Source organism: Ochotona curzoniae, unplaced genomic scaffold (genome assembly GCF_017591425.1).
Source record: "Ochotona curzoniae isolate NIBS_2020 unplaced genomic scaffold, NIBS_Ocur_1.0 scaffold_3890, whole genome shotgun sequence".
Taxonomy (NCBI): domain Eukaryota; kingdom Metazoa; phylum Chordata; class Mammalia; order Lagomorpha; family Ochotonidae; genus Ochotona; species Ochotona curzoniae.
This window is the reverse complement of record NW_024467115.1, coordinates 29,671,016-29,698,644: the sequence shown is the minus strand read 5'-3', so window position 1 is coordinate 29,698,644 and position 27,629 is coordinate 29,671,016. Positions and strand designations below refer to the sequence as shown.

Here is a 27,629-nt window from a genome sequence, read left to right as displayed (position 1 = left end):
GAAACTCCACATTAAAAAACAAGGACTGGGGCATCCTGTGACTGACCTACATCCACAACAGCACTCACACAGCTGCACAATTTCTGCACATTTGAATTTCCTAGCATTTGGGGCCCTCAGGACTCTTGGTATTTACAGCTGTCTTAAACTGGTAAGTTTTACTTTAAATCAGCCACACTTCTTTAAATGAGAATTGAACACAAGTTTGAGCTTAGATTTTGAAAGTTCTGTGAATCTTAGAAACAACGGTTTTGCTCAAAACCCAACAGCTCCTAGTCAGCGAACCCTTTCTAATATTACATATAATATATACATACACATATATATACATACATATATGCCATCCCAAATCCTTTTCAGCAGCACTAAGGGGAATATATTGTACAAGTAAGTGCAAAATATACAAAAATAGATTTCTCCTTTCTACTAGTAATTCAACTCTTTCAATTGAGTCAATTGTGAGATGAAACAATCAGGAAAGGGTCAAAATACATGACAGCAAGCGCTGACTGGGTGAGCAGGTGAGGCACCACAATACCCAGTCTTCTGAGAGTCATCCCATGGGAAAGCAGAGTGAAGACATCCACTTAATTTTAAGGTTTGTTCTGCCTTGGAGTCTCGCTCTGCCTCCCCTTCCACCTGCAGGTTCCTGAGAGCTTTCCACTGGCAGTCCTGCATGCAGCCAAAGTGGGAGGGAAGGGGAGGCAGGCAGGCAGGTAGGCAGGCAGCAAAGAGTTCATCAAGATGTTCCCAGCCAGAAGGGAACTTTCATCTCTCTCCCTCTAGAGAATGTCAACTCCTTCTTGCGAGCAGAGGTAGGAAGTCCCTTAACTTCCGCATACCCCAGGAGCAAGCCAGGTCCAAGAGGAGTCTTGGTGGAAGCTCCAGCAATCCCGATAAAAGCAGGAGTCATACGCCAGCTTTACCTCCTTCATTAATGGCCTCTCAATTACAGCAATCTTCCACCCTTCCCCAGAGGGCAGCAGCTGGTAGCGCTTCAGAAAGCACACCATCTCCTAAATTTCAGGGTGCTGAGTGAGACACAGGTTGAGCCAGGGCCCAGCACTCCCTCCCACTTTCCTGCTTGCATGTGAAACCGGGGAGTGCTGAGGTCAGTCCTCTAATGAAACTTGGCAAGATTACAATGAAAAATGAGATTTGGGAGTTGGCAACAGGGCCTATAAACAAACTTTTATGTGAATAATTAAGCCAGTGCTGAGCGTATGCTGGAACATCTTTAATCAACTTGTGATTACACTTACCAGTAAAAGCCCAGACATTTCCGAAAGCTGCTGTGTTGTTTATGCACTGTGGTTATTTTAAACATATCTTCTTTGATACACTCAGCATCTCTTTACTCCTTTCAATTTCTCCTACCTTCTCTCTCTGTTTTTCAAGCTTCTATCCTTGAAGCAGAATCGATTAGGGCTCAGGCAACTTACAAAAAGTATTGTGTACTTGTGTAAGCATATGTACATATTGCACACACTGCACGTTCCTCCCCACGAGTAAGGAGAGTTTTATGTACAAGCCCTAAGGACTTCAATAAAACCCAGGCTGCTATGATTAAGTGCAAAGGCAGCCGGATGGGTTTTCAGTGGTCAGCCACGACTGTGTGTGTGGAATGAGTCTATGGCGAGGACAGGTTGGATGACCTTTCTCATTTCTCCTAGGGCATGAGGGCTTTACATGGGGTGCTAATTTTCTGTTGGTCCAAAAGCACCATCATGAACTTTGCCAAAACCTATGTGCATTTCAAACTTTCACCTAGCTGTGTAAAGTATGAAGCTTTGCTGCAAAACAATTTCTGCCAGAGACCTTTTTCCAAAGAACTACTGTATCTTTAAGAGTGACAAGATATTATATATGAGGATTTCAAAAGCTTTGTGAAAAATGAAATTAAAAGAAATTTTTGAAATCCAAAAGCTTTTTCATGAACCATATTTCCCACCAACTTTTAAAGACCCTCTCATCTATACAGATTTCAAAATTTCTTTTAAAAATATAGACACAGACTGTGCCACAAGTATGAAACATGAAATATTGGATTCAAATGAATTTGCATAACTGATTTAGTGATATACTTTATACATATTTATTTTTCTAATATTCTTCTCCACTGTCCTCTCCCACCCTTCAACATTTTACTGTGAGTCCCTCAGCAACTACACAAGTTCTAGGACAATGTCATAGCCTCTCCCTCTCCCCAGTAACAGTCCAGTTTTTTGCTTGTTACTGAAAAAAACAAAACCCAGAGAGATTAATTTTAATGTGAATATGAAAACCGTTCATGCTCTGTATCCATCTTGGTTGGCTCATGGAAGAGAACTATGCTTACCTTGGACACAAAACATTCTGCTATAGCCACAGGATCATTTTCACAGTTTTCCAAGTCTTGCAGAAGTTCACTAATTTAAGAAAAAAAGGCAGGAAGTTTTAGATTGTAGGTTACTGGTTGAGGACATTTTATATAACTTACAAATTTCAGGACTGCCATCACATTTACAAGAAAGCATATCATTGGATAGCTGAAGATCTACTGGCATTGCATCTAAGGCTTACACAGAGGGCTTGCCTTGCGAAGTCATAGTGGCATCATTTTCAGTTTTCCAAATCTTGGAGAAGTTCACTAATAAATGCTCACAAACATTCACTCATCAAATTGTTTAGGTACCAGGACGAAGCCAGACACCAGCAATTCATCAGTGAGCAAATTATAGGCCATGAGCTTGTGCAGCTTGCATTCCACTGGAAGAACTAGGCATTCAATGAAAAACCATAGTGACATATACAAATTCTAAACAGAGACAGTGCTTTGAAGAAAAGATCTTTTCTCAAATGTAAATCTACACGACTAAATTCTCAAACTGTGTGCCAAAAGCATAAATCTCATCTCACTGTGTCCAAACATGAGACTCTCTCTCATTGCATTTCTTTCTTGTTAGCCTCCCCTGGAGCTCCTCTGCTTCATCTGACACAAGCAATTCTCCAAGTCTCCAACTTGGTCCCAACCATGGCCTTCGCCACTCTGCTGTGCTGGGTTCCCTTGCTTTCTAGGTCCCATTGTCCAGGTATGGAGATGAAAGTACCTGTCGTTTTCTGATATGGGTAAAATAGGAGGTAAGTTTTCTGAGATTATTCCTGCTTAAACATTCTCCCTTTGCATTTGGCAGCTAATCACAATGGATATAGGACTCTTCATCGGGAATCATTCTGCGTGTTCAGGACCTGTCACCTTACTGCGCTAGTGCTGCTACCAACTATCCAACACCATTCTCATCCTCCCACTGGGTTCTATGTGGTTGGTTTTGTCTGTTTTTAATTAATAAAGTTTGTATAATTCTGAAACTCTGTGATGATAGGCTTCAGGGATGAGTCTTTTTACTCCTTCTGAGCCAACCTGAAAATGTAGAAATTGACTTCAAGCAATGGTTCTCCAGTGTGGTCCAATGACCCCTGAGACTCTTCAGGAGGGCCTTGTAAAATCCACCTTGCAAGCAAGGAAGAACTGTGTGCAGACTTCCTCATGTTTATTCTCAGGTGTAAGTTCCCTATGTTAGGTCAAATTTTAATTTCATTTCCAGAGTGGATTTGATTGCAGGAGGAAGTGTTTTGAGAGACCCACCCAAGTCCAGATGCACCTTTCCTATGAAATGATGGTCAGCATTTATTGCTCAAGAATTCCAGATGCCTTCCAGTTCAACCCTTAATTACTTCCTCACAAAATACAAGTAGCCAATGGCGAACAACCCCAGCTCTTGAACCCTGGGCCTGCATGTCCGTGTCTTAGGAAGGCTTTGTTTCCTGACAGACTCAAGACCCAGAATCTACGGGATGGTGGAGTCTTTCCTATGGTGCTGTTACCATGCACTGTTACCTCGCCAGATTTTCTTCATGGTGTTTAAAAAAAAAACAATATGCTCCATAAAATGATAGGCTCCACAGAATGGGAACTGCAAGGAAAGAGCCACGGATTTTTCTAGTGCTTTTTCTCCCGAGGGGCTGCCATCCTAGTAACACTATCCTAGTAGCTGTTCTCTTGCCCTTGAACAAAACTTACTGAAAGACTCCCATGTTAGGCAGTGTTAGAGACCCTGGGAAGAGAAAGGAAGTGGAAAGCGGGACAGAGGCCCTGTCACATGCACCTAAATATGAACCACAGGTGAATACATCAGCAAGAAAACTTGTACTACACTGTCACGTGGTAATAAGTGACAGGGAGGGAATACAGTGTAATGTGAAGGAGAGCATCTGAGGCTAAGCAGGACTGGAAAGAATCAGGGCCGTCATGGAAGGCTCTCAGAGGAGGTGGTATCTGAGGGAAGAAGACCTGGAAAGCAAGCCATATAAGAAACGGGGGAGTGAGGGGTCAGCACAATGGCTCACTTGGTTCATCCTCCCCCGGCAAGCATTGGGGATCCCATATGAGCACTAGTTCATTTCCTGGCTACTCCACTTCCCATCCAGCTCCCTGCTTGAGGCCTGGGAAAGCAATAGAGCACAGCCTAAAGCCTTGGGATCCCGCGCTCATGTGGGAGACGCAGAGGAGGCCCTTCCATTTCCTGGCTTCAGATTAGCTCAGCTCCAGCCACTGCAGCCACTAGGATTGTGAATGAGCAAAATGGAAGATCTTCCTATTCTCCTCCTTCTCTCTGTAAATCTGCCTTTCTGATAAAAACAAGTAATCTTTAAAATGAGAGAGATGAATAAAGGAAAATAAGAAGAAGAAAAAAGGAAAGAAGAAAAGGAAAAGGAAAGGGGAGTTTAGTCTAGCACAGAATGAGTTTGCTCTGTTTCTGGGTGAGCTATAGGAAGGGAGCCACTGTGGCCCAAAGAATGCCACACAGGAAGTGGGGATACAGGAAGACAACACACCATCAGAACATGCCAGTAGGACCAGCATTTGTAGTACAAAAGGTTAAGCCAGCACTTTCAGTGCCAGCATCCCATACAGTGCCAATTTGAGTCCCGGTTGTTCTACTTCTTATCCAGTCTTCTGCCATGAAGGCAGCTGAAGATAGCCCAAGTGCTTGGGCTCCTGCCACCCATTTGGGAGATCCAGATGGAGTTCTGAGCTTCTGACTGTTGCCTGAACAAGCCCTGGTCACTGGAGTCATTTAGGGAAGTGAGCAAGCAGATGGAAGGTCTCTTCCTTTCTGTCTCTCTTTTTGTCACCATGGCTTGCAAATTCACAAATCTTCATAAAAAATATGCCACCTGTGATGGAAGCCCATCTAGGGCCCATAATGGGACAGATCAACCCCTGAAGACACTGCACAAGGAACAGAGCAAGACTGACCTCCTCAAGTTACTTCCTAATGAGGCAGAGACAAAAATTTTACCATGCATCAGAGTAGCTGATGTACACGGACACAGGTGGAAGGCGTAACCATAGACAGTGGTTGGTGTTGAAAGCCAAAATTAAATCAGAATCATCTGGCCTTGAGGATTTAAATATTTTCTTTTTTCCCTGAGTGATTTTTCTCAACATTTCCTCATTTTTGTGGAAGACAGGGATAAAGAAAATTATCAGCTTTCCTACGGAGCTCAGATCTCAATTGGAGGAAGCTCTGTTCCTGTTCACAGAATAAGCTGCTCGTGGATTTTTCCCTGACCAGTGATGTGAACTTGAAGGCAGGAACTATATTAATGACCTTGAGGGCCCCGCTGCTTTATGTTACAGGAGACTAAGGAATGGGCTTTGTCCCTTCCGGTCCACAGTGGACTCTAAGCAGCACTTCCTTTTCCCATTATCTAGCTAGGTTAGCTGGCATTTTCTCTTGTAGCTTCCAGATTGCTGTGCCTGTGAGAACAGAATGTTCCATTGGCTTTCTCCAATGTATTAGCACCAGCATTAAAAATGCAGCTTGAATGAAGGTTGTAGGTAGAAACATGTCTACCGGGCCCGGCGCAGTGGTGCAAGTGGTTAAGGTCCTTGCCTTGCACGCCCGGGATCCCATGTGGGCGCCGGTTCTCATCCCGGCAGCCCCGCTTCCCTTCCAGCTCCCTGCCTGTGGCCTGGGAACGCAGTCAAGGACGGCCCAAAGCTTTGGGAACCTGCACCCACATGGGAGACCCAGAAGAGGCTCCTGGCTTTGGATCAGCATGGCATCGGGCCGTTGTGGCTCACTTAGGGAGTGAATCATCGGACGGAGGATCTTCCTCTCTGTCTCTCCTCTCTGTATATCCGCCTTTCCAATAAACAAATAATAAAAATAAATCTTAAAAAAAAAAGAAACATGTCTACCACTGCACAGTCATTGAGGTATTTTGGTGGCATGAATGCCCTAAAAAGAAACGTGTCCACATTGTTGTCCTGTGTGTCACATGATGCACTTTCTAAATGACACACCAAGAGGAAAAAAAGCAGGGGCTAGGTGATTTTCAGTTTATTTGAAAACACACACACACACACACCTCAGGTTTTACTTACTTCCTCAAACAAAATTAACTGCACATTGATCAGAATTCTCAGAGCAGTCCCTCTCTTTCCTGGTTACATAACTTACCAACTTCAGTTATGCAATGTTGTCATTCATTCCATACCATGAAACCTAGCTCTGAAATACGGGGACTGCACAAAAGAGATGGTTAAAGGGAAAAGTGCATTTTCACCTTAATCTTCAGAATAAAAGAGATAGCTTGCATGATTTTAATCTGCTAAAAAAAACCCCACTTACAAACAGGAAATAAAAATGGAGAAGTGCTCTTCATTTCTTTACTGTTTATTCTTAAATCTTCAAATTGAAGTTTAGTAACCATTCCTTATTTCAAAATAAGGATACTGTATTTTTTAAAGTTGGTATTTCTTCTTTGGTTAACAAGAATAGAAGCTTAATGATTTGGGCGACTTGTTAAATTGGGGAGAGAGTTTTTCTTTCTTTTCTTTTCTTTTTTTTTTTTTGGACCAGCTTAGTTTCCTGACCATTTGTGGATTTATTTCTGACACCAAACCAAAGTCTTAAATTTCTAGGCTATCCTAGGGATTATGAGAAAGAAAAAAAGACTTGGCAACCAAAAGCAAAACAAAACACCAAGTCTCAACTGCATTCCATAACATGATAGAAGAATTTATGAAATAATAATTTAAATCTAGTCACATACCAAACAAAAGACAGTAGAAGAAAAGAAGTCATTTATTACTGTCATTTGTGGAAATGTATAAAAAGGGTTCTTTAAAAATGCAAACAAGTCAAACTGTATGACCAGGTAGAGTTTCTTTTAGTACTACTATGATTCAAATTAAATTCCTGACTGATAGAACAATAAGACAAGGCATATGGGGTTGGAGAACTTTCATTAAGAAAAAAAGTTCCACTTTCAGATTAACATTGTTGCCGACATAACGATCCAAGAAAATTTATACATTATTATTTGAATCAATGGTGAAGGCTTAGAAAGTCAGTTATAGAATCAACATATAAAAATTAAAGTATTCCTCTACATAAGAATAGTATCTAACTAAAGATTAGAAAAATACTATGATCGAAAAGATATCCAATGCTATATCTAGGAAATTTATTTTGGACATTTATCCAAAAGAGGCAAGTATGAATGTGAGGTGGAAATTATCAAACACAATTAAAGGACATTTAAAGACTCAATTGAATATGGTTCTCATGGGATGACTCAGCATAAAGCAATAATTCTGACAAAATTAGTCTAGAAATTTAATGCATTTCTAATTTAAAAATCCCAAAAGAATGCTTCATGGAACTTCACCAATTAATTTTAAGGAAGAAATTACTTCACAATTCAGAATAAAAAAAATAAAACTAACCAGTGTTGACAAACAAGCCGGGTTTAATAGAAAACATTTGATGGACAAATAGACAAAAGCCTGGAAAAACAGAACAATGCAAGGGAACACAGTCCCCAGCCCCCAGGAACAGCCAACTTATCCAGACAAACTTGACAGGTGAGCAATATAGCTACATAAATCAGTCTATAACCCGTGGTGTGGCCACTGAATGGCTGTATGAAAACAGAAATTTGGGTTCTCTATCAGGTATCATTTATCCCTCAACTCCATGAAGATTCAGGACAAATATGAAGAGGAAAAACTTGAGGCTTTTAGAAGAAAAATGAAATGTATTTAAGAATTGAGATGAAATGCATCCAAAAACCCTACTGTAAAAAATACAGAGGATATTCAAATTATACAACTTCTTTTATAATAAAAATTATGTTAATCTTAAAAGACAAGGGATAGTTGTAATCTTCTATATAATCTTTTAAGTTATAATCCATGAAGACCACCAATTAGCATGTATTAGCAACTTCAACATTATGGTGCCATACTGAGCCCACTGATGGCCGTTTCGTGTACATCTGAATGAATTAGTGCTTAATTTAATGCTACGGATCCTTGAAATCTGCTGTGATCAAGGTTTCCATCACAGAAATGGGCAAATCTTGGAAATGAATTCTGCGTCTGCCCTCCCTCATCACACTCTGAAAAATCACTTTGCCAGCACGTCAGTGTGTCACTTATCACAGAACCTCTGGGAAAGGGCATAAAAATGGCTGCGACATTATCTGTAATCCTCTGATTCAAAAAAAGTTGTAAAGTGAACATGAAGGGTCTTCAAAAAGTATATAAAAATATACATTGTGAAACAACTGTGCACAGATTTCAGTTTTTTTCCATTTTAGCTTTTAATTCCACTTTCCATCAACTTTTTGAGGTCCTTTTGTATAGCACAAAGAAAAACTTTAGTAAAGTTGGAGATAGTTCACTACTGTCTACTGTATCAACTCTATAGTTTTCTGTGTTCTGGAAATATTTCCTGAAATAAATTTGTTGAATTTTTCAGGCCAGCAGAAAACTATTCCTTTTTACTCTCTTTAATTTAGAGACTTAAGTCTTGTGTATTTGGCAACAGTATTATTATATTATATTGAAAAAATCTGGACCTGCAATAGTAACGGGAAGTTGAAAATATATTGTTGCAAGTCCCAGTGATAGATCTGCAAGATAATTGTTTCTTGAAATCAAATGATGTTGGGTATAGAGAATTCATATGAAGCATTAACATAAAGCCATATCGATACTTTATGTAACTAATATAGCAATATCAAAGACATTTAAGCTCTAAATTTAGATTTAAGAACAAGTAAATGCTAACTATTGGGGTCAAAACATAACAGTTAACTGCATGACTCAAAGAAGATACAGTGAGTGAATTAGAGATTTGACAAAACCAAGTAGTCAAATGGACCAGATTGGACTTTCAGTGCTGGTCCTTGAGTAAAGGACTTCCAACACTGTTAGACTGATTCTGGTCTAAAAATGCTCAAAATGCTTATGTGATATTGCATGGAGTGACAAAGATTAAATGAGATAATGCACATTTGAGGGCTATATGCAGGATCTACATAGGGAACATGCACAATGTTCATGGCTTGTGATGGCGTACCATCCTCACAGTACCCAGTCCCTCTGACTCAGTCTTATTTGAGACATATTAGACTTTCAGAATCAACAAAGATGGAGAGAATCCACCCAGTAATGTAAAGGTCTTCTCCATCAATCAGTTTTGCTAGGCTGGACTCCAATGGAATGGCTCCTTTTTGCTAAATCATTCCTTCCCTTCTTTAAATTCAGAACATGTGAAGATTTTACCTACAGGGAGTAAAAGCTCCCAATGGAGTTAGCCACAACTTCATGATCTGTGGCCTGGAAAACAGGGTTGTACCCTGGTGGATGAGCCTGTGGCTGAACCAGAGAGGCCAACATGATATGGCTCCAGGGGAGATACATCGCACACACCAGGACCTCAGCACAAATGAAGCCCTACATAAATAATAAAGTCCTCCAGCACCAGAAATGTGTAGCCAAGCCACAGAGGGCTGGGGCCAGAGGTCTCCCAGCATCTGGAGCTCTCACTTCTTTCCAGGGAACAGTGCCATTCTCCCTGTGCACACAGAAGCCACAGAGGGGCTCACAGCATCTTTACCTACTGAGTGCTAACTGGGGGCCAACTCACCTGTGGAGAATTAGTGATGAACACACAGGTTTGGGAATCCTTAAGCTAGTTTTTTATGCGCCCCCTCTGTCTTGTTGAACTCATTTACCTAATGTTATTCCACCTCTTTTTTTTAATGTTTATTTATTTTTATTGGAAAGGCAGATATACAGAGAGGAGAGACAGAGAGGAAGATCTTCTGTCCATTGATTGATTCCCCAAGTGGCCACAATGGCCAGAGCTGACCCAATTTGAAGCCAGGAGCCTGGAGCTGCTTTTGGGTCTCCCACACAGGTGCAGGCTCCCAAAGTCTTGGGCCGTCTTCAACTGCCTTCCCAGGCCACAAGCAGAGAGCTAGATGGGAAGCGGGGCTGCCGGCATTAGAACCAGTGCCCAAATGGGATCCTGGCACATTCAAGGTGAGAACTGTAGCCGCTAGGCCATCATGCCGGGCCCTGTTACTCCACTTGTTGCTGTACATTACAGACACCCAAAGATATCTGAAAAATCCTGATGCCCTAGCATCACACTAGATCAAGTAATCAGAATTTCTGGATGGAGGATCCAGTGCCACCTTATTTTTGAAAAAAAAAAATGTCCCAGGTGACTCAGGTGCACAGGTGAGAGCCGTGACTCAGAACACACACACTGGTCTGAGAAATTGATGCAGTTAAATACAAGAGAAATCTAGTCCAGCACTGGCATTTCCCCATCCTACATTTTCAGAATTAAAGGGTGAGTTGACTCAACTCCAGGAACACATGCCATGCCGGCACTAGTTAGTAGGAATTCAAAAGCAGCAGAAGATTTCGATCCTGTCCCCAAGCAACTGACACTCACCCATGTTAGTACGCAAATGGGACTTAGCTTGCCTTACAGTCGAGTCACAGCGTGGCAGACCAGGCTGGAATCTCACTACAACAAAATTGCCATCATTGCTGGCTGACATTCTGCTGCTTTCTCTGCTGGTGAACTGGGACTTTATGTGTATGAGCTCATGGACACAGCAATTACGGAGGGGGAGTTACCTTTTTATTTTACTCATTCATTCATTCATTCATTCAATAAATGCTTGAATGCCTACTATGGGCTAGAAGATGTTGCAGACACTTGGGCTGTAATGAAATCCATATTTGTCTTTGTGCAGGAGTGTTCGGAGGGTTGCGTGGGGAGGGGGTGAAAGAGTGGCAAATGTAATAATATAAAGCTCTACCATGAAGTATGATTGACACTCATGAGGGCGATGAGCAAAAGAAAAAGAGAAGTCAGATGTCACTGCCCTTTCAGGGCACTGAGGACTCTTTTCTGAGCCATAAGGATGGAGAGAACTAGGACACTTCAGGAAGAAAACTTTGGGGAACGAGTATCCACAAAAGGGGCCCAGATTGAGGGGGTCCTGCTGATGGTTTTGCTTTCCATGTTAGAGAGCATTTGTAATGTGGCCAAGTGCGAATGGTCACTTGAAAATAAGCTTACCTATTAAAATGGTAGATATCCTGGATATTTCCAAAGAGGGAGGCTCTCTCTTCAGTCCCCAGGGGAAGTCTGGTCTGGTCCCTGATGCAGGCAAGGTAGTCCTGTGGAATCAATAGGAGGCACGTGTTAAACACTCCTGGCATTACCAAAGTATGTGTTCATTATGCATGATTCATCTTTCCTCTGTATTTCAAATGATTATGATACCAAAGTGCTCCTTAGCTCTGAGAATATGGCTATTTTCTTGTTAATAATGATGATGATACATACCTATTTATACAAGAACTTTCAGCAAGGAGAGTGTAACATTTATAATATATACCTGTAAAACATTCTACAGTTTCCCTTGATGGATAAAGTACAAGATAATGACCATTAATGCCAGAATTTTGACATAACATCACCTACTATTTCCTTGACTGATCAACACACACACACACACACACACACACACACACATACCCCACATGCACACACATATGTATGGTGAAAAAGACATTCTGAAATTTATACAGTAGGAAAGTGGCAATACAAATTCTAAAATGTGACAGAATTAAACATCTTGAGTCAGAAAACTATCATTTGTTAAAGTATAAAACTAAGCTTAATCTTAAATATCAACTTATTTCCCAAAAGTTAAAAAAAAATTAAGCGTGTTTCACTTGAGCCAACATGATCACGGACATCTTGGAAGTGGTTTTACACATTTTAACGGAGAACCAGCTCCGAAACAGATGCAGTGTGGGTTCAGACCCACAGCAGGTTAAGCTGACGTGCCTAAGCAGCTATGTGGCCTGCTGAGAAAGGTTCTGCTCATGGCAGAGCACTTCCCCTACCCTAGCAACGTGCTTGCAAAGGAACTCTGTAGGAGGCGAGACAACAATAAAGAAAAAAGTGAAAACAGCTGAAATAACGTAAAATAAAAAATAAATACAATCCCCTTCCCCGGGGCTGAACAATGCAGAATGGCTCCCGACCAACAGCAACACAGCAACACGGCGCTTGAGGAAGCAACCCTGTAAAATGTCCCCAGATCATGCTCATCCTACCACCAGAACCACCTGCCAACCTCCTGCAGCAAACATGGCATGCGCTATGGGTAAAAGCCGAAGCTCAAACTTAAGAACCAGCAAGTCACTGTTTCGCACACCTTTTCCGTTGGAAAAACAGAGACAGGAGACAAAGAATTCTCCCCCCTTCACTGGTTCACACACACTGCAAATGCCTGCAATAGCTGGGGCGAATGAAGCCAGACTGAAGCCAGACACACACAACCCAGGCTAGGTCTTTCAAGTGGACAGCAGCATCTCAGGAACTTTAGCCATCACCTGCTGTTGCTGGAGTGCGTATGAGCAGGAAGCTGGAACCGGAAGTAGGTAAGTTTCTGAAGTCATGCACTTGATAGGAAATGCAGCCATTCCCAACAGCATCTGGAACACTGGCCCAACTCCCACTCCTATACCCCCTTTTAATCACTCACATTCATTCTCTCACATCTTTGTATTCCTGAAAAACAGGGCTATACTATTAACTTTCTTCAGTAGCACATTTCACAGCTAGCATCAAATAAATTTTTCTTCTTTCATACTAAAATCATTATACGTGTGAACCAATATTCCTAAGTGTTTTCTTTAAAGAGGCTCTGTGGTAATAGCTTTTTCTTTTGAATAAACTAAATCAGGCTTAAGTGAAGTTGGCATTAAAACCCCACAATATCAAGATCTATTCTTCTTTGAGTTATGAATAGAACAGTAAGTACCTGCATGGGAGACACTTAATGCCCAAAGAAGAAAAATGAAGAAAGGCCAGAGATAACTGCACAGGTTGAAAAATATGTACAACCCATACTTTAAAGACAAAATATTCACCAATATTTCCATTAAATTATGTATGTGCAAAATATTCAACTTGCATGGATTAAGTGCTTATGTTGGATTGTATTAAACCAGACTTTATAGGAGGATACCCTGTATGCAACACTGAGACAGAAAAACAAAAGGATCTGGCTGGGCTGCACCTACATGGAAGGGATGGGGGTTAAAGGGAGAATGGACCATCCTTTGCTCACTTCAAGTGTGAAGCTTGTCCACATGCAGAAGTTCGGTCCATAATCCTTCATGAGAGAGAAAGGTGTGAGTGAAGGGACTTGAAGAATTTCATCTGGGGTTAGAGACAGAGAGCCATGGCTCGCTGCCAGCTGGGGATGGCTCCACTCCAGCTGGAAGGGTTTCACAACCCTCAGGCTCTAGGGTAGTGAAATGAGATGTTCAAAGCTGCTCGTTTGCTGAAATTATTGAGAAAATACAGCGTTAGGAGTCCAAATTTTTGTAGGTCACTCCAGAAAACAGATCAAAGTCACATGGCCACAACTTGTTCCCTCTGATCTCAGTGAAGTCATTTGAATATGGAACTCTGAACCCAACCCAGTTACTGAAAACTACTGTAGCATGTCCTGCATTCACAGCTGTAATCATCTGAAGCCAAAATGAGAGGCTTGAAGTTCAGTGATAATAACAGTGCATTCTGTGCCCAAAATGACAGGGTTAAGACCCCAATGAAATTTATTAGGACCTATCATTAGATAGCTAATATTAGTTTTATTGGTATATGTGTGCAGCTATGGTGATCCTGCTGTTCATGATGAAGAATCAATTTAAAACTGTTGCACTAAAAATGATTCTCCAGCAGCATGAAAAAATTTCACTCTGGTGTGAAAGAGAAAGGCAATGAGTCTTAGGACACACACACACATTTTTCATTCTCAAATCATTTTCCATTCTGTGTCTTCAACTTTCCCTTAACACGTGGGTTTTCTGATGAGATGATGTCCCTAAGATCGCCATCATTATAAAATCTGCACATGAGTGTCCTCCTCTTATTAATTGCCACATCCTTTGTAACGTCTGATACTAAAGATGCTCACGTAGTGCCTTTTGTGGTGCTGTGCCAAGGTGTTCAAGACACATAGGAGCCAGTTAGCAAACACTGCCGATCTGCAATGAGGTAAGTGCAGAAGTTGAAAGGAAGCAGGGAGAAAAGTTTACAGGCATTTGACAGAATGATTGGTTATTAGCTGAATCCGATGAAATTTATCTTGCGTTTTGTTTAACTTTTCTGGTTCATATTTCTAGTAACTATTGTTACAGAAGAATCAGCATGTGACAGATTGGAAAGCATGTGCACATGCATGCCTGACCCTAAGTAGTTGGCGAAGCCCTGGTCTAGATGTTGTAGAAAGGACCCTATAGAGATTCCTTTCCTTGGAAAGATCTGGAACAGGAGCCAAATACAATGCCCTCAATGACAATGTACCTTCTTTCTGCAAGAGGCCCTGAAAAAATGCTGTTTAAGACTCCTCCATCAACATGCTCCTCTGAAATAATATCTAAAAAACTGCAACCTAGTTTAAAGTACAAACACATGTATACAAAACATATCATCTTAACCTTTCAAAAAATTCATTTACTTATTCATTTGAAAGCAAATGAGCAAGAGAGAGAGAGAGAAAGAGAGAAAGAGAGAGAGAGAGGGGTTGCTCCTGCCAGCTTGTTCACTTTCTAAAAGCCCACAGCAGTGAAGTCTGGATCGAGCTGACACGAGCAGTTGTGAACTCAGTCTGGGTCTCCCACGTGAGTGGCAGGGACCCAACAACTTGAGCCATTACCTGCTACCCCCATGGTTTCCCATGAGCAGGAAGTTACTTGGGAGGAATGCATGTGGGACTCAAACCCAGGCGCTTGGATACAGAACAGGAGCATCCCACAAGGCATAACTGCCGCACCAAACACCCACCGCTATAACCTGCTTAACGTGATAGAGAAGATAAGTTATAATACGAAAACGACCAGGGTGCAGCGGGCAAAGTTGCCGCCTGCAGCACATGCAATGCATAAAGATGCCAGTTCGAGTCCTGGCTGCTCCACTTCTAATTCAGCTCCCTGCTATTGTCACTGGGCCCCTGCCCCCACATGGGAGACCTGTAAGAAGCTCCTGGCTCTGGGTCAGCCTAACTCTGGCTGCTGGGGCATGCGGGGGAGTGAAACAGCAGATGGAAGATTGTCTTTTTCTGTAATTCTTCCCCTCAAAGAAATAAATAACTCTTTTTTAAAAAGAAAATGACTGTTGTTTGCAATTATATCACGTATATTAGTGTATAGTCTTGTTATTCTTTCCTTCTTCCTTTGCTTGTAGACAGACTGTTGACATGAATCAAACAGAGTTTTGTTTCTAAACACTCTTTCTCATATTTCAAAATTCTACCTGTGGTTTTAGGGTTCATTCTTTTGGTCTGGTTTCTATTTCTGAAGTCTCCAGATTCCAAACCCCTTTAATAGACCCCTCAGATTGTTTGCCTGTTTTTTGTTTTTGGCCTTTGTTTTGAAGGTACATATTTCCCCCTTTCTCCATTCCTCTGCCTTTTCTACAAACTAGTCATCTGTTTCTCCAACAGTTTGCCTCCTGAACTGCATGCACATCTGTCCCTTGAGGTCCACAGGTAACTGGGACTAGCAATACCCAAGTCCCTTATATTAAATGGGCTTGTATTTCCATGGAATTTATACACATCCTCCTGTGTGCCTGAAGTCATCTAAGTTGCTTAGAATATCCCAGATGACATAAATACTACGTGAGCAACCGCAACGCTCTATTGCTTAGAGAAGAACGATGTATGGGAAAGTGTTCAGTACAGTCATATGATTTTTTTCCAATTATTTTGATCTGGGATCGATTTGGCTTATGGGTAGGCAACCACACAACTAAGGATGGCACTACATTATGTTGGATGTCACTGAACCCAGGATAACTCACATTTGTACACACAGTTTAAAAGCATACTCCTATTCATCCATCCAAAACCATCCCTCATCCTACCTTTTGTGGAAGACATGAGAACAGGTACCACATTCTGTTTTGCAAGTTAGAAATTAAATTTTAAAAATGAAATAAAGCATGACACCCCCCTCCCGCTCCTTCCTCCTATCCAGGGGCTCCCAATCTCATCCAAGACGAACATAAGTAAAAAAGTGCAATCCAGCGCTAAGGCTGCACTGCTGGGAAAGTCTACAGTGTGGAAGGGTGAGTGGGCAAAGCAGGTGTGGCCGGTCCAGGGGGCAGGGAGCCTGGGGGGAAAGCTGAATCTTTAAGGGTGATTTGCCAAGTGAGTATGGAGAGAGGAAGACAGGAGACACCACACCCAGGAGGACCGAGAGGGATTAGAAAACCAAAGTCAGGGTGGCAAAAGGCCAGGGCAGTGAAAGGAGCTGGACCCACAGGGGAGGGTCTGAGCAGCAAGAGGCTGGAGCAGGGCATGGAAAGAGCTCTCAGACCCTGCAGTGGGAGGCAGCAATGGGTGACGGACCTGAGGGGACAGCCAGGGTGACCACAGAGAACTGTTCCTGCTATGTAGGTGGTGGCAGCCACTGAAGCACGTGATGAGACCAAAGATCACTGGATGCAGCCTTGTTAAAGAAAATGGAGCAGGAGCTAGCCAACCACCAGGGAGCTGCTGAGTGGGATGAGGGAGGGAGGCTGGAAGGGAAAGCGCTATTGAAGGAGAGGTGAACAAGGAGCCAATCAAGGTGGGGGCACTTGCTTAAGGAACTCAGAGACTCCGATGGCTTCAGGAGAATGGGGTCCACACGGCTCTTTCTTCCATTACTTTCCACTCCAGGAACGGGGCATTTGCAAAGTCATAAACACCTCCCATGTCTTCTGCTCCTCTGGGCTGCTCCCTCTAGAGACAAGGACCCCATGGAGGTTAAAGAAGGAGAACAGGGCTTCAGGGAGAGCGATAGGGAGCAGGGGAAGCGACAGAGGAGGAAAAAGGAGGAAGGGTAGTGGAGAGAGAGAGGAGAGGGGACTAAGAGAGAAAGAGGAAGGGAGAGCTGAGAGAGATGGAGAGGAGGAGGCGTGACCAGGATGTCAGCTTTCATTTCAGTCTCCCCAGCGGTGCGGCAGAGGTGGATCTTCTGGGCATCATGTTGAAGTCTGAGTGGCTCCGAGGAAAGAACAAGATGCTGGGCGGTGTCAGCCTCGTTACCTTGGATTGCACTTTCAACACAAGTTGAAATATAGGTGACAAAGGTTGGGCACAGTCTGCTTGTCAAGTGGTGGCAATAACAGATGTAGTGGCTCAGGCTCCTCCATTGAGTCCCCACCTCTTCTTTGCAACAAGGCGAACTGGGAGACTACACTGGGAAGAGATGAGGGAGCTGGCTTTGGAGATGAACAGGACTTGGTAGATTTTCTCAGGAAAATAATATTGGGGAGGAAGTAGGGTGGGGGAAATCAGGAGTAAGGGAAGGAGAATCCTGCTAAAACTGTCCTAGCCTTGAATATGCTGCAGGCTCACCACTCATTTAGGTTCAAACACAATTGGATATATTCTCTCGGTTTCCCCCAGTCTTTATGAACTGGGAGGCTACAGTAATCTAAGATGTAAGGCATTAAGAAATAGCATTAGCATAAGTGTACCAACATCCTTTAAGCAAATGGACACTCATTATCCTCAACACTTCTGATAACCATTTTAGAAATCAAGGTCTTTGGGTCCATAGGCTAATCCTCCACCTGCTAGTGCAGGCATCCCATACTGGCACAAGTTCATATCCTGGCTTCTCCACTTCCAATCTAGTTCTCTGCTTATAGCTTAGGAAAGCAGCAGAGGATGGATCAGCTCAGCTCTGGTCTGTGTGGCTGGGGAGTAAACCAGTGAATGAAAGACCTCTCTCTCTCTCTGTGTCTCTTCTTTATAAAATCTGCCTTTCAAATAAAACTAAATCTTAAAAAAATGATAAATTAATGGCCTTTACTGACTTCAAATTGATATGTATAGATACACAAAATCTAAAGAATGATAAAGGAACTGAAAATATTTTCATAAATGCTGCATGAAACTTAAATGTTATTGTTAACTGTAACAGTTGTAAAGGTCTCTCCCGCAACAGTCACAGCAGAAAAATTTACATTTCTGTTGTTTTATTAAATATTGGCTTGAAAATTGTGCCTAGGATTTTCAAACTATAACATGTTGGCATCAGCCACAAAATTAAACAAACAGATGTGGACACACATCCTGCTGCATGCTAAATATTTTTCCATACTTATTTGCAACCCATTAATTCTTATTTTTACTTTTTTTCAGCATGCTTTCATCTTATTATTTTTTTTATCCCCCCCCATTGATGTGCATCTTAATGCAAATAGGTGTAAAGTGTTTACAAACCTTCCAAACAGGCAGCCCCAGTGTGATGCTGATTCAGCGGAAGCATAGCACAGTGCCAGGTACCCACTGAGCAGACTAAAAAGCTGGTAAACTGCCAGGTACCCAGTGGGCACAGGCTAGAAAGCTGGTAGATTTAGAGGTTTACAGGAGGCTACTGTTTCAGACAAGCTTCCTGCAATATGCTCTAGCAGATCAGGATGGAGTCAATTGTGCTAAACACCACCTGCTCAGACTGAGCCCAGCCCAGTTTTCCAAAGCAGCCCAGTTTTTCACAGCAGCCAATCAGAAGGGGCTCAGTTCCCTGAGCCAGAAAGATAAGGAATCCCACTGTTTGAACCCTAAGAGGAAATTAACTTTGAAACAACCAGTCCGGCTTTGTGTTCTTTGTTTTTGCTTTCCTCAGCCCTTTTCTGCCTATAAACCAAGGCAGGCCAGCTCACTCTGTTCTAGAGAATGAGGTATTGCCCAACGCTAGCACCTCAAATAAAAGTTAAAGATCTTGGAGCATTGTGGTAGCCTGTAGGCTATCTTTGACCTGCAGTGCTGTTCCTGTTTCCATACAACTAACTTCCTGTTTATGGCCTGAAAAAGCAGCAGAGGATGGCCCAAGGTCTTGGACCCCTGCTTCCATGTGGGAGACCCAGAAGAAGTTCTTGGCTTCAGATCAGCTCAGCTCCTGGTTAGTGTGGCCATTTGGTACTGAACCAGCGGATGGCGGATCTCTCTACCTCTCCTTTTTTCTGTGACTCTACCTTTCAGATAAACATAAAACAAATTACAAAAAAAGTCAAAGGTCTTGAAACTAAGCCAGCTGTAGTACGTAAATGATGGAAGTTCATTGCCACTCTTAAGAGTTGCTCTTCTATGTCCCACATGTCTGAACGTTTTCCTCCTCACCAGGTGCAGACACACAGCACCCAGCCTCTTTATTCTCCTGGTCCAAGGGCAGGTGAGCAAGCAGACAGATGCAATTATGTGTGGCCACAACCCTTAATGCACAAGATGCAGGTGCCCAACGTGGTGGCTCAGTGATGTGAAGCCTTGGCAGTACGTAAAGTAAGAAAATAAGAAACTAATTCATGTTAATTATCATCAGAGTTCTGCTGGGGTAATTTCAAGCATGGTAATTAAGGAAAGTTAAATAAGACCCAAAGGGTTGTTTTTTTTTTTATATAGAAGAGAAATAAGTGTACATTTATTTATCTCCTACATCATGTAGAAGAGGATCCTCCTCTGAAATGCTTGGGAACACAAGTGTTTCCGATTAGAATATGAAGAGTTTCTGATTTTGGAATATTTGCACAGACGTTACAGGTCGAGCATCCCTCATCTAAGAACCTGAAAGTTGAAGTGCACAAAAAGTCGAAAGTTCTCAGAATAGTGACTTTAGATTTTTTTTTTTTTGGATTCAGGATATTTAACCTGTTTTAGATTTTAAAAAAAAAACTTACTCATTTATTTGAAATAGAGTATCAGATAAAATGAGAGATGGGGTATGTTTCTTCCCTCTGCTGGATCACTCCTCAGATGGTTGCAGTGATCAGCACTAGGCAGGCAGAGGTCAAGAGCCAGGAGCTTCACATGGGTCTCCCTTGTAGGTGGCAGGGACTGGAGCACCGGAGCCATCCTCTACTGCTCTTCCCAGGTCACTAAAAGGGAGCTAGAGCAGAAGTGTAACAGCAAGGACTCAAGTGCCCAAATGGGATGCCAGCATCGCAGGCTTTATCTGTTATTCCACAACATCAGCTCCAAGAATTTTTTAAACCTTTATTTGTTTAAAAGGCAGAGTTCAAAAAAGAGAGGGGGAAAGAAGAGAGAGAAAGATACTTTCCTCTTGGCTGGATCACTCCCCAAATGGTTTCAACAGTCGGGACTGGGCCAGGCTGAAGCCACAAGCCTGCAACTCGAGCCAGGTTCCCCTCACACCTGGCAGTAACCAAAGCAATTTGGCCATCTTTTACTCCTTTCTCAGGCACGTCAGCATACGGCTGCACAGGCTGAACCAATACCCACTGGGCATGCAGGCCTTCGGCAGGGGCTTAACCCACTGGGCCACAGCTCCGGCCCTGAACATCTGGATGGTAATGCTTTGTCGCTGTTGTTTGCTGCCAGCACCCCACTCTGAGGTTCATCACCAGTGCCTGGTCCTCTGCTTGACACACATGAGCTCACGGTTCATCACATCCCCATTTTACAGGAAGTTGAGACAGGTGTGACCACCCCCGAGTACCAGCGAGTTAGTTCGGATCACAGCACAGCCTGTGGACTCCGTGCACTCACCTCAGAGGTGTTTCACTTGAGCACGTGCTGCTCAAACAGCAGGCAAAGTCTGATGACTGAGTATGAGAGTCACTGGTGCTTTTATTAATCAGGTAGGAGCCTTTGGAAAACCACCACCTCCACGGACCAGACACCCACCTTGTACCAGAATCAGCACCAAGAAAAGCACAGTGCTTTGGGCACTCAGGAACTGCTCTGCAATGATCAACTGGAAGTGAAGAGAGAAACTGCAGCAGAAGGCTCAGTGCTTGGCAAAACGGTGCTTGTGTGAGAAGGTGGTTAGGGCACTGTGGTGGGAATTCCAGGGCTTTCCATGGGAATATGTATGTGTCCTAAGCTTCTCAGAGTAAATACATTCCCTGTGCGCAACAGGCAATCCAGGTTTTGTTTATTCCAAGATGATTTATTTGAAAGACAGAATGATAGAGAAACAGGGAGAGAAGGAGAGAAATATTTCATTTGCAGATGCCCTGCCTTAGTGTCCACAACAGCCAGGATGAGGCCAATTCTAATCCTTAAACACAATGAAGTTTCAACCAATCAAAAAAAAAAAATAGGCAAGAGCTACTTAGCTGATGTTAACCAGGAAGCAGAAAACACGGAAGACATTAGCTCAATTTCCCATTGACTGTGTCACCTGAATTGATAGCACCCTCAAGGTGAAGCCATCCTATTGACAACTACAAGGAAACAAGGTGGTTGGTACTAAAATAGAAACCACACAAGGATGGACCGCTCTCAGAGTATTTTTTTTTCAAGGGAGATATGCGTGATTATGCTGATAATTGTGGAAATACACAGGGTAAACTGTTCCGGTGAGTGTGCCTGAAGCAATGAGGAACCCTAGGGACGCATCTTCTTGCTTCTCTGGCTATCTTTGGTGTTGCTCTAACCAAGGTACAATTTTGCCAAAGGTTATTTGTCAGTGCAAAAGGAACTGCCATGGGCTGAGTGATGTACAGGGAAGAAAGAGGCCTGTACATCATGGTGTGTGATGAGGTGGGGTGAGTAGGGTGGCTCCCTGCTCCGCCGTGCAGGTGCACCTACAGGATGGCATATTACCTAGACATGTGACTTCCTCACTCAGTGCTGGGCCAGTGGCTGTACTTGAAGGTTTCCCTCTGCCACCCTGTCAGGGAGGCCTGGTCCCAGGCCCTGCCCACAAGTAAAGAGTGTGATCTGGGAACTGTGTTTCTCCGCCCATCAATCCAAATCACAGTGTTCTTTATCATCCCAGCCCTTCAAGAAAGGGAGAAGGTTGGGGGAGGGGGAAGTAGAAAGAAAAGAATGGCCTCGCAGGGCAAGAAGCAATTTAAGTGTGAATTTCTACAGCAGTGATTTCACAATCAAAGCAGATTTTTCTAGTGACTGATTTTTCTAATCACATATGTAGCTTCCCTTAGCTGCAGATAAGTTTTTTCAAGAGTGCAGATTTACTGGAAGGAAGAGCAGGGTACTTCAGAAAAGAGGTCGGCTTCACTATGGAAGTCTCCACGGCAGTAAGGAATGCTGGGATCAGCCCAGCCACCACATCCGGCACTGTGGGACTCTGACCTGTGTTGTGGACTATGATTCAGTCTGCACTGACTTAGCCCTAAGGTAGGGGTCATCTGACACTCTCGCTTGCGCCTTCATGATTCATCCCACACAACTGGCCAGGGGTTCAGCACACACTGGCTGTTGGCATGCCTGTCACGTAGCCATATGGGTCTTGGTTCCTTTTCTGGAGAGAAGTGAGGGAGCCCCAGCTCAGCCTCTTTTTGGTTCAGAGGAAAATAAACTTTAGTTGCATCCTGACACATTACAATAAAAGCAATCCCTCATCTTTCTTTGCCTCTCTATTATCAGAAGGCTGACTTGGTCTGAAGACATGGGGAAGACAGCTACATGAAGTCGGAAGCCTCCCCAAAGCTGGCTGTGTCTCCGTGGGCAGGGAGTCCTGTCTCTGCTCCCTCCTCCATCTCTTTTGAAACTGACTCCTCCTTCTCTCATCACAGTCCTGATCTGGTTCCCACCTACCACCTGGATTCTGTGAGGACATTCCTACAGCGCCTCCATCATGGCACTATAAGTCCTCCAATATCAAACGGAATTTCTGAAACTCTAAGATGAGGTTACCCCTCTTGTATAAAATCCTTCAGTGACTGTCCCTGGCTTTTAGTACAGAGGGACATCTCAAAGCACATAGGTAGCCCTGCATTTCTGGGCCCATGTTTTATCTTTCTCTTTCTTCCTTGTCCCAGCATGTGCATTCACTAGCTGTCAGAAATTTCCCCTGTCCCTGGTGTGCTCTCTCTCTGTCTTCCTTTCTGCTTGTAGACCAGTGCTGTGGCAGAGTAAGTTAAGCTGCTATCTGAGACAAGGACATTCCAAATCAGAGAGCCCATTCAAGCTCCACTTGCGATCCAGTTCCCTGCTAATGCTCCTAGAAAGAAAGGCAGAGGAAGATGGCCCACGTCCTCCAGCCCTTGCTACCCACAGGAGAAATCCATTTGGAGTTTCAGACTCAACAGATGGAGATCTCTTTCTCTCTCACTCTACCTTTCAAATCAATAAACCATTAAAAATATGAGGTAGGGCTCCAACCCAGGCCTTCCAATATGGGATGCAGCCATTCAAAGAATATCTCACCTTAAGCCAAACACCTGGCCCTGGGTTTTCTGTCTTTACCTATCCTAGTCCCATTGTTAGGATTATCCCTTCTCCTCATGGAAGCCTTGCTCAGGCTTCCACATTTTTCCATATTCTTTCTGGGTCTTAGCTGCTTTGGGTCAGGGATGACTCTGGGCTTGCGCATTTTCAGTCACATACTAAAGGCAGTGCAGGTAGCCACATGCAGTGTGATCAGATGTCACTACGGACAATCCAGCAGGGCACTCTGCCCTAGCCTGCCCAGCACCGCTGAGTGCCTGTGGAAGGGATTCCTGGAAAGCAGAGCAGTGCCCGAGGAGGACAGGGTTAACAAAGTTGGGGGGTGGGGGTGGGGAGGGTGGGGGCTCCCCCTGAAGTTCCTGTGAATGGGGGCCCAACCACACATTCCTCTCCTGCCCAGTCCTTTGTCTTGTGGAGCTATGTTTTTTACACTGTGCTGACAGAAGTTCTTCAGCCTCTTACTGCAGCCTGAATTCTTCCCACCCAGCTCACGCCAGCCTTTGCACAAGAAAAGAACTCGTTCCTCTAATCAAAAGTAGATTAACTCTCGCCCCTTTCACTCGGTGCATTAGCATTGGAACGCCAATGGAGGCCCTCTGCAGCGCCCAGGGCCCCTTGATTTATCTTGGGCTTTCTGGAAAGCAGGACAAAAGCAGCAGTCTTTTCCCCTTATTGTGGGCTGTTGTTCCCTCACAGGAGCAGCTCGCCTTCCTCCTCATCTCCCACTTGGAGCTTTCTGGAAGGTTAACAGCCTAACTTTTAAACCCCATTGTAAAGCTGAAGGAATACTTGTAACATATCTTGTTGATGCAGACAGGAAGGCAGTTTTTTTTTTTCTCACACAAAATAAGGTATAAAGGAATAGCTCCCATAGCAAGCCCCAGTATGCTCACATGAATGCACAGCGCGCGCGCGCGCACACACACACACACACACACACACACACACACACTTCAGGAAGCAGGCAGAGACAGAACCACCTTGCCTCGGTGTGATTCTGTTTCACGCAGCAGGCTTAGGTTGCGGCTTGCTTTATCAGGTGGCAGGTGTGGAGCCTGGCCTTTGTGGATGATGTTTTTAATCAGTTTAACAAAATGAAGAATGTCAACATTCAGAACAGAACTTGGACCTGGTTTTGTGTTGGAGAGATGCCTGCGATTTCTCATCACACCTCCACTGCAGTTTGCAGCCTCCTTCCCTTTTTCACAGCAAAAGTAAGGGTGAGTCTGACTGTAAGGTGCCACCTCAGTTTTGTCAAGGGATCTGTTACTGCATTAGAACCTTCCTTGGTTAAAGATTAAAAATTAATTACAATCTATCAAGTTCTGATGCATGCCACAATGCAGGCAAACCTTGGGAAGAAAACATTCAGAGATGACAACCACACACAGAAAGAACAAATTTGTGTGATTCTACTCATAGGAGAGACCCAACAAGTAGACCCAAAAGACAGGGGAAAGGATCTCGAATGTGCACAGGTGCCTGTTTGGGATGATGACCTGTTGCTGGGAATGGAACCACGGTGATGGTTGTGCGATGCTGCATTCTTCATGCTACTGCATTGCCCATGACAAGCGGTTAAAATGCCAATCACCTCCACACCGACACATCATTAAAAGGTGATGTTTCATATAATTTACTACAATAAGAAGCATTTGGAAAGCCTATGCTAATTGACTTCTGAAGGTCAAGGCACCAAATACTTCATTTTGGAGACTATCACCACCACAGTCAAAGTTCTTCTTACTCTTTCCACCCAACTGGAAGGACAGCAGCTGTTCCACGTGCTGGCCTCACATTAATTAGCCTAGGAAGTTCTTTCCTCTGGCTGCCCTAACCCACCAAACTGTCACATCCACCATTCCCACCTCCTCCACTTGCTGTGGGCTAGGAAAATGAATAATCAAGTTTATTTTAAACATGCAGGGCAAACGGGCTCACAGTGAACGCGTGGCCCTCCCCTTGGGTAAAGACACAGGATGACTGTTGGGCATCTGAAACAGCTATTTTGGTGGCTCAAAGAACTCGTTTATTTCCTGGTTGTGTTCATGAGAGCCAAGGCGGGTGGAGAGGCAGTTGCTAGTCATCTGTAGACAGGGGCTTTCTGAATTGAACTCATTTATCAAGGCCGAGGCTGAGGTCAGATGGACTGCTTGTCTGTGGGTACCCAGCTGACTGTCAGCCTGCGGCTGGGGCCCAGTCAGGTCTTCCATGAGTTCAAGCTCAGTTTAACTCAGCTGAGATAAAAATGCGAAAAATCTCAATGCATTCTGCAGCTCTTTGCTGTATGAGAAGTGGACTCCAGCCACATATCACTATGTCGGGCAAAGTAACAACTGCAGCACAGAAGAACATATCCTTCGAAGATTATAAGCTAAAAATATTTTCTGACATACTGCCTTTGACAGAGAATAGCAAACACAGTTGATTGGCCTTGGATTAATAATAACAGAATAAAGGGGCAGCTTGGGATGACTGAATCCCATATCAGAATACCTGGTTTGAGTTCCACCTCTGCTTCCAATCCACTTGCCTGCTAAAACACCTGGAAGGCACCAGATAATGGCTTGAGCCCCTGCCAGTATGAGACCACGATGGAATTTCAGACTACTGGCTTTGACCCAGCTGCTTCCCAGCTGCAGCCATCATTGGGGAGTGAGCCAGTGGACAGACTTCCCTCTTGAAGTCTTGAAGCCTTAGCGCTGTGCTGAACAGTTCCCTTACAGTGTCTTCACGACATCCTGTCATTCCCATTTTACAGGCAGGAACAACAGCTTGTACAAGGTGACACGGGGAATTGGCGGGGTCTAGGTTGGAATCCAGGTCTCACAGATTTGAAAGACTGAGCTTTTCAGATTTGAAAGTCTGGGGTTTTCATCTTTCAGTTACATTCCACAGGGACGAGGGGGTAATTTGTGCTGTTTTTAGTCTGTTGGTCAAATGCTGCGTATTCTCACTTCTTTTGTGGAAGCTGTAAACTTGATCCCTTAGGGGTAGAGCAGAATAGTGACTGCTAGTCAGCAGGAAGAATATGGAGACAGGAAGGACAGAGAGAGTGTGGTTAATGGGAATAGGGCACAGCAGGATAGAAGAAATTACTTCTCATGTTATCTATGCCCAGAAGGATAAGTACATTTGGAAACAACTATATATTTTGAAATAGCAGAACAGATTTTAAATGTTTCCAATACAAAGAAATGGTAACTGAGGTGACGGATATCCCATCTCTTGTGATCCTTAACTGTCACATACATGTACTAAAAATTTCTCACAACACCCCACGAATAGGTGTGATTTTATGTCAATTAAAATTTTGACGATTACTTTTAAAAAGTCTCTTGGTGTGGGTATATAACCTAGTGGTAGAGGTCTCCATGTTTTATACTTGGAGTATGGGATTTTTTTTTAGGATTTATTTATTTTTATTGCAAAGTCAGATACACAAAGAAGAGAGACAGACAGGAAGATCTTTTGTCCATTGATTCACTCCCCAAGTGAGCGCAATGGCCAGTGCTGCACCAATCCGGAGCCAGGAGCCAGGAACTTCCTCCTGGTCTCCCACGCAAGTGCAGGGTCCCAAGGCTTTGGGCCAGCCTCAACTGCTTTTCCAGGACACAAGCAGGCAGCAGGATAAGAAGCAGGGCTGCCGGGATTAGAACCAGTGCCCATATGAGATCTCGGAGCGTTCTAGGCGAGGCTTTCAACCACTAGGCCACCTTGCCTTGCCCCAGAGTACTGGATTTGATTCTGACTCCAGCTCCTGGGTCTTCCTTTTTGTTAGCTCCAGCTCATAACTCCATCTGGGAGGCAGGGGGAATGGTTCGGGTTATCATGGGAGACTTGAATCGGGTTACTGGTTCTTGGATTTGGCTCCAGCCTAGCCTCAGCTGTTTAGGGCAATTGGGGAGTAAATCAACAGTTGGAATCTCTCTCTTCCTGACTATTAGATAATTTTGCTTTTCAAAGTCAGTTGTTTGCTTTGTGACAAAGAAAATTTCCATCAGGACTGCGGCTGGTACATTAACTGC

The 27,629-nt window shown here is 43.6% G+C and overlaps 1 protein-coding gene across 3 annotated transcripts in view; it reads right to left on the bottom strand.

The window, feature by feature from the left end:
• Positions 1-27,629, bottom strand: part of PLEKHG1 (pleckstrin homology and RhoGEF domain containing G1) — an 84,120-nt gene that overhangs the window by 40,801 nt on the left and 15,690 nt on the right. For 2 of the 3 annotated variants that reach the window (XM_040965485.1, XM_040965482.1), the window contains exons 2-3: positions 11,445-11,545; positions 2,339-2,408 (exon numbers count right to left, since the gene is read on the bottom strand). In XM_040965485.1, coding sequence (XP_040821419.1) covers positions 2,339-2,408; positions 11,445-11,545 — 171 coding nt within the window. The remainder of the gene's footprint in view (positions 1-2,338; positions 2,409-11,444; positions 11,546-27,629) is intronic. The other variant, XM_040965483.1, reaches the window with a different exon arrangement.